At 35.6% G+C, this 17,286-nt stretch overlaps 1 protein-coding gene across 1 annotated transcript in view; it reads right to left on the reverse strand.

The window, feature by feature from the left end:
* Nucleotides 1-5,455: 5,455 nt before the first annotated feature.
* LOC140141251 (uncharacterized) overlaps nucleotides 5,456-17,286 on the reverse strand; it is a 36,789-nt gene continuing 24,958 nt past the window's right edge. Inside the window, exons 4-5 of the mRNA XM_072163059.1 lie at nucleotides 9,733-9,973; nucleotides 5,456-7,817 (exon numbers count right to left, since the gene is read on the reverse strand). Coding sequence (XP_072019160.1) covers nucleotides 6,958-7,817; nucleotides 9,733-9,973 — 1,101 coding nt within the window. The 3' untranslated portion in view covers nucleotides 5,456-6,957. The remainder of the gene's footprint in view (nucleotides 7,818-9,732; nucleotides 9,974-17,286) is intronic.

Here is a 17,286-nt window from a genome sequence, read left to right on the forward strand (position 1 = left end):
AACGGACAGTAACTGCAGTATGACACGCTTGTAATGTACTTTAGTCAATAAAGATACTCTGCAAAAATCAAGACTTTAGGTGCTGTAGTGTTGTCAAAATCCGAGATTTTGAATAAAACGATTGAACCGGCGTTTTATTATTACGATGGACATATTAGCCGAACACGAATGCATACAGTACGTACACGGCGTGCGGGATACACATACATATACACCCATAGGATCGTACCGTATTACAACCGTGGGAGTAACATGCATGGGCGCTAGTAGTAAATTAGTAAGTAATTAGTAGTAAAAATAAAAGGGGGCATATCTGACATTCTTAAACACTTGAGAACGTTCCTGTAATCTCATTGGTTCTTACCCGTGTGATATGACACGATATCACACGGGTCAGCGTGCTCGCTATTTGAACCAATCGGGAGGCGCATATAGCAACAACGGGACTGGTCGATTTTAAGCCCTAGGTAGTTCCTTATAAAATGTAGGATTTAATTTGATTAAAATTTGTAATATACTTATGATATTTCTATTTGAATTGAAGTGTTTAAGAATGAGAATTAAGGTATTGTTTTTAGCCGCTGTCGTGCATCTATCGTCTCATATAACACGGGCGACATCATTATTTTTAGCGTAAAAATAATGATGTCGCCCGTGTTATATGAGACGATAGATGCACTCCAGGTGGCTAAAACCAATACCTTTATTCTCTAAGTAAAAGCTAACATTTTATGGAAAATAAATACTAATCTATTTTTACAGAAATGTTATAATATGGCTTTAAGTGGGAGTTTATATTACCCCTACCCCTTAAATTTGTCACATTTTCGGGATTTTACGCTATCACACGTAAAATGACATGTAGAAAAAAAATTGATACCACAAGATTTGAGACCACTACCTACCTAGCAGTGATATAAAGGGTCCATACTAACTACAAATAAATTATGGTGTCAAACACTGTATGTAGTGGGGGTGAACGAACTCGTTTTTTTTTGGGTTTTTTTTGAGGTTGCTGCTCCCAGCCTAACAATCAGTAACGATAAACTACTGAGATAAAGTACTAAGCTAATAATAGTAAAATAATAAAGACAAAATTGTATACAAAGAAGTATGTATTCTATTCAGAAATGATATTTATTTTTATTCACCATAAGTAGCATGTCGGTATCACATACCGAAAATAAAAAAGGAGATGGCATTAAGGATAAACATTAGAACGTAAAAATAATATATATATACATTCAAACATATCATGATCACGGTACACACCATGCATAATAATTATACACAATACACGACCTGGTATCACGATGGATTTGGTAAAAAATCTCCCGTTTCCATGGTTACCATGGTTACTTTCTAAATTCCGATGGAGGACAAATCTAAAATAAGAATTAATAAAGTTTCATATTATCATTTAAATCCATTATAAGCATTTCAAGTGTTTCTTTTTAGATTTGATTCTAACCAATAGATAACTCATTTCAATTGACCTTTTCGGTAAATCCCATAAGCCTTTGCGAGTAGACCTGAGATGTCGTCACGCCGATGCCAACATCGTTTAGCGAACATTGCTACTGCGCATTTCAAAGCAGCGAAGTGCACAGGCATGACGATATCGCAGATCTACCTGCAAAGGCTTATGGGATTTACAGAAAGGTCAATTTAGGGACTGCTTAATTAAGGACCGTTCATTATTTTACGCCCTGGAGAAATTAGGGAATTTGAATAAGGGGACAAGTAAAACATGTAAAACAATAAACGTGATTTTTTTCAGGGAGGAGGAAGAACACAATTATTGTATGAAGAAACTTGAATCAATGGGAGAACATTTTGAGTGAAAGCACAGTTGGCGCAAGCGGGGAAAGCAATGTTTTTGTCTGAAAATTTCACCGTGAGTCTCCAATTTCTCCAAAGCGTACAAATTAATCTTAAAACTTTCATTTTTGCGTGTATAAGTTTCCTTAAAAAATTATAAAAAAGCAAGGCAGTACATGAACATTTTTTTACATCGGCAATAGTACATGTTCCTCCAAAACAAATCGTATACATTAATAAAACATTAAAAAATTTCCATGGGCTGAGCTACATAATAATGTTCGACTTTCAACTGCGGCAGAATATGATAATTATGCATGACACCATGACACACTCTTTTCTTGTTCTCATCTTCTCTAGATAAACATTTGGCTATCATCAAAAGCATTATCTTATTTTTCGAACTTTTATATTCAGCCTGAAAACAAAATAGTTTTGACTTACATGCATCAGTTACTTACTCCATAACGGGAAAGACAAAGAACATTATAATTTGGATGAAGAAAAACATTAACAGTTATCATGAGAGTTCAGATTATGTGCTACATGCAGATGACATTTGTGATCAAACACTGTAGTAATGGGTATATTGCTAGTAGCATTATTTGATTTAATGCGAACTTCGTATACACGAAACACACAAAATACTTGTCTTGTAGGCCTATTCACCAGCTAACTAGGATGTATGTGATGATGCATCGTCAAACGAGGACATCCACTAAATTTTCCGCCTAACCGTGGACGTCATACTATCCAAACGAGGGCTCTACTCGGCTCTACCCTATGTACCGGCAAATGCGGACATGGTCTTCATATGCCTCGTGTGGCTTCCGGCAACCCGAGGACGTCCTCGGTTGGAATTTGTATGCATATATACAGAGTGTATCCTGGCCAACGTCCACGGTTGCAGGAAAATACTAACACTGTGTGTGACACGTAATAACACACCCCTAGAATTCGGTAACATTTTCAACTTATCACGTCCATACCATCTTTTTTTCCAGACCGTATAATTCGGGCGGTGTGTTTCTAGAATTAACTCAGGTTATGTATTTCTAGAAAAAGAAAAGGAGACTGAAAGCAGATTTTATATTTTTGGTCTCCATATCAATAATTACGTAGTCAACTTGCATAATATTGATACGTGTAATTAGACGTGGTGGGTAATTGCTTACAGAATGGTCGACTGCAGATCCGTTGGATAACGCTTTTTCAATGAGAAATGAACTTTGCTGCTTGGATGATGTCACGATGAGGTTAGCATTTATTCCGTATTGAAAAGCGTGTTCCGACGGATCTGCACTCGACAAGCCTCTCAGGAAGAGTTCTTTGCTTCATAATGAAATGTTTCTTCACATTGATAAATAATTTGTATTCATTTTTGTTATAAATGGTGAAAATCAAATCAAACGATTGTCAGCCAACAACGCTATTCAGTAAATGTACACATTCAGCTTTGTATCTCGGTGTACCCACAACGATCGAGAGCTTAGCATAATGAATCTGTAAAGTGTAATTTGATCACAGACACTCAAAAACAGACATCTACGTAGGAAGTTGCGTCATTGATGACATCACTGTTTATACAAAAGCCTAATCTCTCGAAGAAAAATACGATTTTACATACGTGTGTAAAAATACTTGATATGCTTGGAAAGATTAAAAAAACTTAAAATAACCTGCTGGAATTACATCCAATACTAAATCTTACAAATAACATTAATACAACTTTGATGAATACCATCAGAAATATATAGTCTGATATATACATTCGATTAGCATCAAGTTTCGATTTTATCAAATATAAACTCTGTAACTTGTTTGTATTTTCAACGAAACGGCACGGTGCATATTTGATTTCCAAACAGTTGAGATGAGCGCAATGATTTTATTGTGGGTGTATAATTAAGGCGAGTGTGGAGTCAAGGGCCATATTTTTCCAGTTTTAACCATACCTATATGAGAACTACCTGCCGATTGGCCAAAAAGAAGTTTTCATTATCAATTGGACCAATCAGCAATATTGTTAGAATAATTTCACCACGCAAAAAAAATTGAGGTGAATTATTTGCAAAGCTCCATTCTGATTGGTGAATAAAGTGAAGATATAATGTAATTGACCAATCAGAAGCAATGTTAGATCGGCAGGTAGTGCTCAGGGGTTAAATAAAAGCATGTAGTGTTAATACATTGATATTATAGGAAACAAATCAAGGAAGCCAATAATTTCATTTATATTTGTGGTTCTTGAGCTAAGGCCATAATTATATCAAAATGAAAGTTTTGGTCTTTTCCTCCTCCTGAGAAAAATCATGCACATAGGGAGGAAATAACAGCCCTTATTCGCTGTAAAAGTGACGTAATAATCGGATTAACTACCATATCAATAGGGTAAAACAATTTTTGAATATATCGCCCTGCCCTACAAGCAGATTGTACTCATCACCTGTGTATGTCTGCTATTATAAATTGAATACAATACCGCTCCTTTCAAACTTACAGGTGCGAGTGATCAGCTTGATATGGTTCAAAGCAGAGGTACCGCGTGAACGTGAAGAGCATCTATTCAAAAGTTGTTTTACTCTATTGCTATGGTAGTTAACCCGATTATTACATCACTTCGACGGCGAATATCAAGCCTTGGGATCTCCTTTATAGAACCCATACCATTCCTCCTGTGTGTCCGCTTGACTTGTCTCAGTATTTAAGGTCATGTTCCAATCCGAAGCGCCTTAACAAGATGAAACATAATTATTTGCTTACAAAATATAATATTACTCGATCACGCAAGTTCAAGATATTACCAGATCACGCTGGACAATGTCGTCAAAATTGTTGGAACTGATTAACTATTTAAAATATTGTGTTAATTCTTTATTGTTTAATCACCTAATGCACATTTTCAACTAAACGTGGAATTTTTTTGACACCTTTTTTCACATCTTGATTAAATTACCATCACATCTTAAGCTGATTAACAGGTTTATTATAATGCAACAATCTAATGTTCACGACATTGTACTACCCCGTTTGCATGATTTGGTGATATTATGTTTGAGAATACATTGTGACAGAAATGTTCTACACGGATGCCCGATAACATTTTAAAATTACCATGATTGCTACTTTTCGGCATTTTGGATCTTTAATTTACGTCACAGTGTTTGATAACGAAACTGGTTTTTAATGCACAACTCACGATATTTGAAACATACATTCAGAATAATAAAATACAATCTGTAAAGGCGTTGATTCGTTTTTAGAATTATGCAAGTATTAAAATACTTTCCACAGCGTTTTGGATGTGAAGGAAATGATGTTATGTTTTTGAGCTTTTGATCGCCCTTTAGAATGATATGTTAACAGCAATTCTACACAGAACAATTCTCTCATACAATTGCCACTTTCTTGGTTGAGTACTGAAGTCAGTGGCGGCGCCAGGAAATTTTTTTCGGGGGGGCACTAGGGGGGAAAAGTGAATTTCAGGGGGGGCAAAATCAACAAAGTTTGCGCAAAATTACCGTAAAAAGTGGAAATTTTCGTAATTTGGGGTTTTTTTTGGGGGGGGGCAACAGGGGGGCAAGAGTTTTGACTGGGGGCATTTGCCCCCCCCGTGGCGCCGCCACTGACTGAAGTACCATGAGTACGCACCGAAACACATTAGTTTAACCAGAGAAGATGACAGGTTTAACTGATGTTACAAAAAAATATTCAAGTCAAAGAAAACGCACAATGTGGATACTTGTACATGGATTTACTACAAAACAAGGGGCAACTACATCGGGTTCACGTTAAACAAATACCGTAATTATTGTAATTTAAACTACTGTTGCGTACGTATGAGATGAGTAACTTACGTACAGCGATGCATATCGTAGGCATTTCGGCATGTCCCGAAATCCTTTACGAAGAAACTGAAACATCGTCGATGTGAACATTGTAAATGCGGGAATGCGCACGCCAGTAGTGGCGCGTGCTGCGGTTTGACGATGACGTTGAGGTTTCTTTGCAAGTAGTTCGGTAAACAGCGAAACGTAATTGTTACGGTAATCTTCATTACAAATATTGTGATCAATAGTTCGTAAACAATTTATATAGGTACAAGAACAATCTTACACAAGCTCTACAACTGAATTTGTGAAACACCTGACAGAGTTAACACTTAAAGGTTGGTTAAACCCAACTCTCTGAGGAACCATCAGGACATCGCTTCTTGGAGCAAAATTTCAAATGGACTTAGAATAAATTAGTTCTAGTCTACAAGTATGATGATATTTACTCCAAACGCTTGTCCTATTTGGCTCTTTACAGAGCGGGATTTCACCCTTACATAAGTTATTGTTTCGGAACCTTCACCATGTTCACGTAACACGAAATACGTAATTCTTGTAATTGACCTTTGCCCTATCTTCCCATCATGCTCTATTTGAACGATAGTGGATACCAGAAGAATTGTGTCTGATCCTATAAACCGCATATAAAGCAGAATTCTTTATTCGGCTACAAATGCGTGCAACTCAAGGCACATAGCTTAGGTAAATGTTTTGAAAATATTGCATGACAAGAGAAGGGAAATGGTCTATATTTTGTGATGCTGCACTGATGCACCCAGAATGTGGAATGTTTCAATTCTTCAACTGCTACAGCGAGGAGTGGTTGCTTTTAGTTTAGACATCTGAACTAGGCTCTTTTCGAGAGCAGAGACGGAGGTCTATTTCAATTCATTGTGATATGTTTATGCTGGATTTATACACAAATCGCTAATGACGAGCGATTAACTTTTGACCAATTGTTCTTTCCAAAGCAACATGTAACAATAGCATAATGGTCAGATTTCAACCGATTGTTTTTAGCGACTACAGTATACATTCAGCTAAAGCATTTTTGTCACTGTACTCTGGCTAGCAGATTTTACTACTGTAAAATAGAAACGACATAACAAGTTTACAACATTATGCTTTAAACAGGTTACAGGTAGACAGTGGTGATGCACGTTTTTTTCCTCATAAAAATAATCTGGCGTGAACACAACTTTGAAATACAACAACAACTATTTTTTTTTACACAAAATATACTGGAATGTTTCAAAGGTGATTAAATTTGGTCCAATATACATAATAATATTTCAAAATGTAATTACTGTTGTGCCGGTCTCACCCAAGCCATAATGTAAGGCGCAACATAGTTCAAGTTGAAGCCTAAATGATGACCTGTCGCAGAGGTCACCGTTGTGGGCAGTGCCGTGGCTGTAATTGGCGCTGTTAATGTGGTTGTGGAATACACCATGGTTGGCACTGTTGTATTATGTTGTCTGTGAAGATATGCACCTTGAACAGGAGCTGGCCGGCGATAACTAAGGGTACGACCTGTTACATTTGCTGTGCTATATGTCGGTTGCGTCGTCGTCGGCAAAGTTCTGGCAATCGTCAATAACGATTCGTTTGAGTTGCCTGAGCTACTATTACTTGTACAGTGTGACATTAAGGGTGAAGGCATAGCGTAATACTGATTTGTATCAACAGTTAAGGGTTTCATGACCTTTCTAGCTGTTGAGCTATTAGGTAACCCGGAAGTTCTTGAAATCGGTGCTGTGCCACGGGATGCTGGGTGTCCATTTTGACCCGAAGGAACCCACACAGGGATTTGTGCTGGAGACGAATAAGACACTGCATCAGGAGACGTTTGTGTCGATGCGGCAGATCCCACTTGGGTCCCCTGTGATCCATGAGTCTTGATCGCTCGCGCAGTGCATGATGGGTCTACAAGACTGCCTCCTCTTACACGATTGTTCAAGTCCAATTTTGATTGGGCTTTCAGTAAGTGCGCCCTCAATCTTACAACGATATCGTGATCGGGCGGTAAATGTTCCACTTCGACTAAATATCGAATAGTCTCTTCCATGCATTCCCTGAATCCTTCTAACATGGCATTGGTTGGAGACGACGGATGAAATGCGACGTTGTGTCGAGGTGTTGCTGCTGTTTCTGTTGCATGATCTGTAGTGGAAGAAGTATAAATAATAAAGAAAAAACATTGTTAGTGAAGATCTATTAGCGAGGGCAAGTTAATGCTCTTCGTGCTAGCCATTGATTTCAACATAAAAAGTATAGGAGCCAACAAGTTTTGAGAAATTTTCTCAAAATATCACGAGCTATCTTAAAAACCACTGAACCAATACTAGGCTTGTTTGTACTTATTTTAATGCAATTTTCATGCTGATTCTAAATATGATCATGAAAATGTACAAATCTGAATTTTTTAAATTGAAACTTGTCGTTGAAACACACGTTAGAAGTTCAGTGGTCCCTTCAATCGCAAAACGTTTTTCTAACATTTTCAAAAGCGTGCGGCATAAACATGACCATTGACCAAGGTTGTCAGAAAACGTTCAAATGGTGGGTACCATTTATAAAAACGTTATGAACGTTTTCAAAAATGACCGACCACTTTTTGATTTGTAAACATGGTAAAGGTCCTTTTTGCGTTTCATTCCACTGCAGAGCAGGCGACTGCAAAGTTTCATTAATACATATTAATGGTCCGAACACTTTTAAAGAATTTTCAAATTTGTTGGTATCCGGGTTTTGTTCGGACACATGAATCAAAGCGACTCTTAAGAAAATACTTATTCGCAGGTTTCAAGAGCACACGTCGTGTCTTCGTTTCTTCATTTGTCTGAACGCAGTTCTTTACATCAATATGTTTGTACATGTATAATTCTGTATGATCTTTGAACAAGTTCTTTAACTTTTAAAGGTAAAACTTTGAGTACTAATAGTAATGTTTGTAAATGGGTCGGGGTTAAAAGAATTATGCCACATGTTAGCAATGCAACCATGTTTTGGCGCATATTCAAGTAGTGAAAGATACTAAGACAAGCGAGCACCTTAAAGACTCTTTAATAATAAAGAGTCTTTTTTTTCAGATGCAAACTGAAATGTCAAAAACGAACGGTTGGATGATTACGGATTGTTTATGGTCACTAACTTTCAGATGCCTAGTTGTTATACACTCTGCATTTAAAAGCCATGCTTAAACTTTCGGAAGTACCTCGTATTTTATGTGTTAAGATTGTCAAGTCTATATCATAGGTCATATAATCGACTGAAAAGGTTTGCTTTAACTCTAAACATAAGATACACGAACTAGTGCATTCAGTTAGAAAATGAAGTGAATGCTGTTGACAAGGCTGATTACACACGAGCCATAAAACACCACGCGACGAACGAGTTCTTAGCACATCAGCTTTCCCGCCATTTTGCCTCGCAGACGACAGAAGATGCACAAAATATGTGTCAATGTAACAATGTTGGTAAATACTGGTATGGGGGTGCTGTTTTCCACGATTGTGTGACTCATTTAAGCTAATATCCCATATCTAGGCATATAAGGCTTATTAAAAGTGTATGACGTAAAATTTACATAATATATTGAACAAGTTGGTCTAAAAGTGTGACAATTATCTTTTAGAATGCAACAACGTGAAAACACTGCATTCGTCTTCATGGTCTTGGCTTGAAAAACATTCAAAAAATGTCAATTATTACCATAATTGTATTAATATTAAAATGTTTCTTATGCACTGCATCTTTCTTAAGACATTATTCCAATTCTATAATGGAATACCTGAATGGAAGAAGGGTCCAACTTTATTTTACAAAAAATAGTTTATTTTAAAGACCTGTACCGTTGCCATTGGAACATGATAATATCATTTCATATAATGTTATAATGTATGATCATGTACCGGTACTATAGGTCCCCTCAAGATGAAAACAATCTGTCACTAAAAACCTTTTCCAAATATTGTGTTTTTTGTTAATGTCTCAAAACAGTGTTCATGGAGTTAGGCCCTTCTTCTACTCAGGCATTCAATTGTAATTGCAAATGCAATAAATAATTTTCTCGTACCATTGTTTTGATAATGTTGTTGTCTTCTTCTACTTCGTTTACTCTGAGGCGTTGCTGCAGCTGTATGATCGGTGTATTTCGAGTCATAGCTTGTCCCAATAAAAACGTTGGAGCCCGACGACGACGATGATGATGCCGACGATAATGATGACGATGACGACAATGAGCCGACATTGGCCCGCCTTGCTCTTAGGTATTCCACGGCCATTGCGAGAAGTTCTTCCTGAGTAGTCACTGGATCCTAAAATCATAACAAGAAAAGAGGAGAATACAAAAGAAGACTTGTAAATAAAACATTCCTTTCAAATAATTACTTTCGTGTCTTTTGAATTAAGTTCGCTAAAAATATATACACTTTAAACTATAGTTTCAGTGACTAGCCTCATTAAATCAACATGCAAGACCCTTCTATACGTGGTTAAGCATGTACATTATGGATCCTACATGCAGGAAGGAAATTCTAATGCAACCTACACGCCGTACTGTATTAAACCAAAATCTATGATTAAACATGATTACATTGGGCAGAATTTCTTGCAAAGGACACATCTTAAGGGTAGACGAGGTATTGTTGGTCGAAGCAACCTAAAAATCGATTTTCATTATCTAGATCAATATATTATTGAAAATTAACACCTTGATGTTTTGCAAAAATTCATTCTACAAATCGTATACTTTGCAAACTTGCTTAATTTATTGTCATTAATGAGTAATGTACGTTTTACAAAAGTGTTGTTGTTTCAGCCCTCTTTACAACGTGACTCAAAAACCCCAGCACCTATAAAAGTATATCTGTGATATTTTAATTCTTCTACACACTCGCTATGAATTGAGCAATGCAGTTTTTGCCAAAGCTCACTACCATTCGTAAGATGCTGTGAACTACCAAATCACAACAGTTTAAAATAATTAATAACCTTAAACCTGTCAATATACTGCAATTTTACAGATTCAAAATGTATAGTGGTAAAACTTGTATTAACATTAATATTTATGATAGTCGATGTTCTTGCATAAACTAAAGTAAGTTTAAATTACTCTGTGGCGTACTTGTTTAAGTATAATCAATGTCACAAATTCAAAGCTATTTCAAGCGCTTTTATTACTGCTCAAGCATGAACTTCTTCTGTGTGATTAGCTTTATTATAGAGTTAAATTGTGAATTCCGAGTCCCCGGTTTATTTTTTTGATATAACTGTCATTTAGACTGTATGCCCGCGAGTTATTTCAGTGTTGTATTAACTCAAGATCACGACCCAATGTGATATAGACTGCTTGTACGACCCAAGCTGGTCGTTCGACTTAAATTATTTTTATGAATTTTAAATTTTATACCTGATAGTGACTTGTATGGAGTGTAATTATAATAGGAACTGCTGCATACTTGGAGCAGGTAGGCCTATACAAGAGAATCCTGCTCCATCCATGTCTGCGTGTATGTAGGCCTAAGTCTTTTTCCACACATTGAATGCGCATGCGCGTAGCGATTATGCGTGCAAATTTTGGATTCGTTTGAGTGTGGTGTGTGTATAAAAAAAGCCCTAGTTTGATCTCAAATAACTGACAACCCGCACACCAGGCTGGTTCATATTTAGGGTTTAGATCTACTACGTGAGCATGTGAAGAACAGTTCTTTAACCTTCTTTCCCCTTATTGCAAATCGCATTTGTTATGTTCTCGAATCTGTCATAATACCCACAAATAAAATAAACGCTAATTAAGTCGAGACGTCGTACAATATTTTCAACGCGTTAAGCTCAAGATCTTGCAATAAGTCTAATAATATACAGGTGATAGTGAACTTGTAGTATTAATAAGATCACTCGTGCACGAGTGATCTCAATAGCGCCAAATACTCAAGTTGTATTCCCAACGTGGAGTTGTACAGCTCAATTCGAATTACTATTATTCCATCCCCACACGCGTTAGTGGCGCAAATATTTTGTGCTATGGCACCCAAATGACCTAGTATCCTATATCACACGGTAATAAATACAGGATGCTGGTTGTTCTGTCCTCTGAAGTATAGCACTCCGTGTTGACAATAATTATGGCATGTTTTAAACAATGGGATGCTGAACAAAAGTCCCATGTTTAAACATCTTCTTATTGGCTGTCTAGTCGTGCATTGCAAGCTGTTGTTCATATTCAGTTAAAGCATGAATAACATAACACCGTCGGATTATAAAATAGATAATGGGGACTAAATTTAATGAGATACACAAACTTAATAAAGGGTGAGCGAATATGAAAAAGGCGCTTTTTTATCAAACTTTGAATGAACTGCATTAATGGACGCATTATGTAATCGCTAATTTCTTCGCAATCAGTGAACGGAATCAAATACAATTTGCGTATTATGATGCACGATAAAATGAGCTACGCGCTACATTTTAATTTTTTTAATTCCGACGCGACGGTCTATTCGTCGACTTATGTTCAAATTCAATCACCCGGTAAATTTTTCTGGGACACCCTGTATGTTATAGTTTTGCTATCAACGTATAATTGAAGGTGCATTGTACTGTAACCGCTAGAGAAAACAACCCTATGGATATAATGAAAAATTCATATGCAGATTTAAAATGCGCCAAGAGTAGTTTTGTTTAAAAGTATTAAAATTGGAATGTATAGCCATATTTTGGACGAGGATGCAGAACAGTCCACAGAGCAAAATTACGCTCGGATTAAAACAAAATCCTGATATTTTATCAGCGCTTCGAAAAAAGAACCACTACCAACAAACTTGATATCCAGCAAGCTTAAACTATAAATTAGCCCCAGAAAGAGGGTTTGAAGAATGAGGAAAACTATGGGGTTAAAAGTTTAAAAAAAAGTAGTAGTAGTAGTAGTAGTAGCCTAGTAGTAGTAGTAGTAGTAGTAGTAGTAGTAGTAGTAGTAGTAGTAGTAGTAGTAGTAGTAGTAGTAGTAGTAGTAGTAGTAGTAGTAGTATGTTATTATTATAATCATTATTGGTGTTGTCAGTATTTATATTATTATATTATTACATGTATCATCATCATTATTATTTCTTGTTACACGTTCCTTTGGTTCTAAGTGCAAATATGGCTCCAAGAGCAAATATTTTCTTAAGAATGGCGCTCTAAATGGAGGTCACTTTAGATTATATCGAGTGGAAAAAATGACCTGGAAACTCATCATTATTTTACACTCAATTCATAATGACTACTATCATAATAGCCATAATATAGCAGAGCAAGTTGGCTTTAATTTGTATAAGATAATATTCTGGTGGACCACAAAGGTCAAGATTGTGACATTGTATTATCATCATCCAAGAACCAAACTGTCCAAATACCTCACCTTCGCGATAATTAATTTAATTAATTCTTTTTTCAAACACCTAAGATTGCTCACGGAAAATGAAAAAAAACACGTGATTACTTAAATTATATATTATGAGTGAAATAATATATATAAATCAGTTTCATACACATATTAGTTCGAAATTCAATGGAAATTACCGGAGACAAAATACCACATAGTTTTATTTTTAGCAAGTTAATTGCTTTTAATTGTTATATTTTGGATTTTTTTCTTAAATATTTTCACTAGAAATTAAGCTGCTGTCAAATAATTAATCAAAATAATATAAAATGCCGGAAACTGTTACAAAACGCAATATACTTTCACATGATCACCCCTCCGTACTTACACTATACACAACATGCTCATCTATCAGGGCACATTTCTTTAACCCCAATACATTTGTACATTCATTGAATGACCTTTGAAAATTTGGGTACATAAACTCATACTCTGCAACTTAAGGTCACATTTTGCTCTATGATTGTTTAATTGAGGTTATTGAACTATGGCATTGGGATGAGGCCATTGTGATCCATAGTGTTCAAGTATATTAAAGATGAGCAGCTATCAAAGCTTAAAATCTCAGCTCGTGTTGCTTGCTGCCATTTTATATACGTAAAATGTAAACAATGACCTTTAAATTATATTCTTAGTCAGTGGGAGTGGTCTAGTTCGTAGACACATTTTTGATTGGACAATCGCAAGATTTCGGGTGCCGTTTATCAGGCCGTAGACGACCCCACGTCATCATGCGTCTTGATAATGCCTTACACGCTTGTAGAGGTGCGCGTATGTATTGCGCTGTAATGCGTAGACTAGTGCGGAATACGCGACGCGCTAGCAGTACGCGCAACAGATTACGTGAAGTTGTAAACAAGTTTCGTTCATTTTATAATGAGGGGAGTTTTTATGACGGTAACTTAGTTTTTGCTTTAAAAAAATTGTTTACAGTTATTAAAATAATATTTAACTGACTAAGAATGAGAATAAACGATAGGAATTTTTATTTTGCCTATCCTCTACCTATGATAGACGACAGGTAGGTTCAATATTTTTATCGTAGTGGATACCGGCTGCGCCGGCATCCACTACTCAAAATATTGGACCTGCCTGTCGTCTATCACATGTAGAGGATAGGCAAAATAAAAATTCTACCGTTTATTCTCTAATTATAAAGACCTTCATTTTGTTGCTAAAGCATCTAGAATTTCCTCTGATCACGATGATCATGTGTAATTCATCATATCTGTATATAACCAATGATAACATGCATTATTCATAAATAGTGCAGTATCCATTTGCGCAGTAAAATAAAAGACATTAAACACACACATTTACACACACAGTCAGCTTGGTTTAGACATCCCCTTTTAAAGGCGATGCTTTAATAATTCTTGACATCATAAATAGCTTCTTGCAAGAAAACATTTTTTATTCCAAATTATATGGAAATAAAAATATAAACATTTGGATATGTACCTTACATCAGTTTTGTTGCATAACCAAATTTTGCATAACTCATAAACTGTAATCGGTATGTAAAATTGATTTATTCAAAATGATATGGAAATAAAAATATTAACATTTTGATATAATGCACTTTAATAACAGTCCTGTTGCATAAACAAATTTTGCATAAACTCATAAACTGTATTAAATCGGTATGTAATTTTTTTTAATTCAAAATGATATAGAAATAAAAATATAAGCATTTTGATATATGCACTTTAATAACAGTTCTGTTGCATAAACTCATAAACTGTATTAAATCGGTATGTAATTTTTTTTAATTCAAAATGATATAGAAATAAAAATATAAGCATTTTGATATATGCACTTTAATAACAGTTCTGTTGCATAAACTCATAAACTGTATTAAATCGGTATGTAATTTTTTTTAATTCAAAAATGATATAGAAATAAAAATATAAACATTTTGATATATGCACTTTAATAACAGTCCTGTGTTGCATAAAACAAATTTTGCATAAACTCATAAACTGTAATCGGTATGTAAATTTTTTTAAATTCAAAATGATATGGAAATAAAAATATAAACATTTGCATATATATGTACCTTGCATCAGTTTTGTTGTATAAACAAATTCTGCATGAACTCATAAACTGTAATCGGTTATACAGTGTCAGCTTTAATATGCGGGAGAGTTTTAACAAAGCATATTCATGTCTCGCATCTTACTCAAATTCACCAAGGAGGGGATTGGACTCAAATCGGTAGTGTTAGTTTTTCGCGCTACATCGGTCATATCACCTGTCTTTACCACTTGCTTCAAGCGATCATCGTCAATTTAAGCTTTTATAGAAATATTAGATATGAAAATCCTGGGATGACAACCTGTTTTTTTCTCGCTCGCTTGCTCGTGGTTTTCCCGCGCTTTTCTATCGTCTGCTCAAGTTCATGTTAATATAATAAGTAAAACGGGGTAGTGACCCCTGTTAAGTCATGATCAGATTATACGCAATGTTGACAGCATTTTTACAGTGATATCATGTTAAAGTGAAATCCTGTATCATTTTTTTTTTTTTGAAGTACATGCAGCTGTCCTGTCCGTCGTCCCTGTTCCGATACATTTATAACTTGGCAACCAGGCCTCGCAATGGCACTGAGCATGAAGGATCATTCATCAAGTTCATGTCATATTGTTTTTGACAAGATCATGAAGGTGTGGGAATATCACATTTAAATTATCAAAATGGAATTAAAGTGGGTCTCTTCGGCTTAGAAACAATAGGCTATGTAGGATACATCAAAATCATCAATACTCTAAAAATGTCCATCTAAATATAAAATTGTTATTTAAGTGCTTAAAATACTAACAAAATTACTTTATAACCAAATCAAACAATTATGTAATCAGAGAAGCAACGATTTTTATCAATATGCTCATTATTTTATGCATAAGGGGAAAAATCAGGTGCAAATTTATACAACAACAAAAAAGTTCTCATTCCATCATCTCCATTGTTCATAACCAGTCGTTTAATCGACAAGCGCCTCTTTTTGATCACATAAGTTGGATCGCTACTTCCATCCAAACTACCATGAATGCGCAAGTGTAAAAATGGTCTAATCTTAGTCGCTTATTGTGACGACTGAAGTATATAAATGGTCTCTGTTCAAGACGAATCCAATTAGTTCCAAATAAGGCTTCCAATTCTCAGATTTCATCAAAGTTGACGAATTTATTGGAATTTGATCCAAAACTGTGGCAAATTTGCCTACTAGGGGCAAAATTGATCTTCAGCAATTTTGAGTAGCTAGAAAAAAATATCTAAAACTCTATACTGTGCGAGCACAGTCATGCACTTAAACGCATAACTTACATGGTGCAAGTTCTCATTCGCAATAATGCTGAGTGATAAAAATCAAATAAATTACGCGCTAAAAATCTCTAGAGCAAGCCAATTTCCACCAGTTTGTGACTTAATTAACATAATGAAGTACAAAGTATGGAATATCATTGCAGAGAAGGTCAACCACGGACCCATTTGAAATTATTGCTTTAGCACGCTATTGTTAATGTGAATAATTAGGCTACTCAAGTCGCGTTCACACGGAGGGGCAAACACTCGGGGGTAAGCTCAGAGGATCACAACCCTTGAATATTCAGTCATGCGGACGCACTGAGGTTCTTGAGTTATGTTGTAAAGAGGGTTGAAACAACAACACGTACATAACTCATTAACAACAATAAATCAAGGAAAGTTTCAAAGTATATGATTTGTAAAATGAACTTTTGAAAACTGACATCAAAGTGTTATTTTTCAATAATATATTGATTTAGATAATGAAAATTGATTTTTTTTTTTTGCTGCTTCGACCAACAAATTTTTAATCTCCAAATTGAGGCATAACCAGAACGCCGTAACCATGGTAACTCACGATGTGAGTTACGGCGCCTCTCTGGTTATCCCTCAATCTACAAAACTATCTGTGATATTTGAATTCTTCTACATACTCGATATGAAATGATCAAAGCAATTTTTGCCATAAAACTCACTACCATTCGCAATATGCTGTGAACTACCAACTCGCAACAGTTTAAAATAGTTGCTAAACCTTAAAGCCTCCTGCCTCGTCTGAACATGGTTTGAGGGTTACACGCTACACTAATCTTCACTAGAAAAACACAAAAAGAACTGGAGATTACAAATACACGGCAGCTGGTCGTTGTAGTTCTTGGCAATATTATTTTTCATTCA

Source organism: Amphiura filiformis, chromosome 19 (genome assembly GCF_039555335.1).
Source record: "Amphiura filiformis chromosome 19, Afil_fr2py, whole genome shotgun sequence".
NCBI lineage: Eukaryota > Metazoa > Echinodermata > Ophiuroidea > Amphilepidida > Amphiuridae > Amphiura > Amphiura filiformis.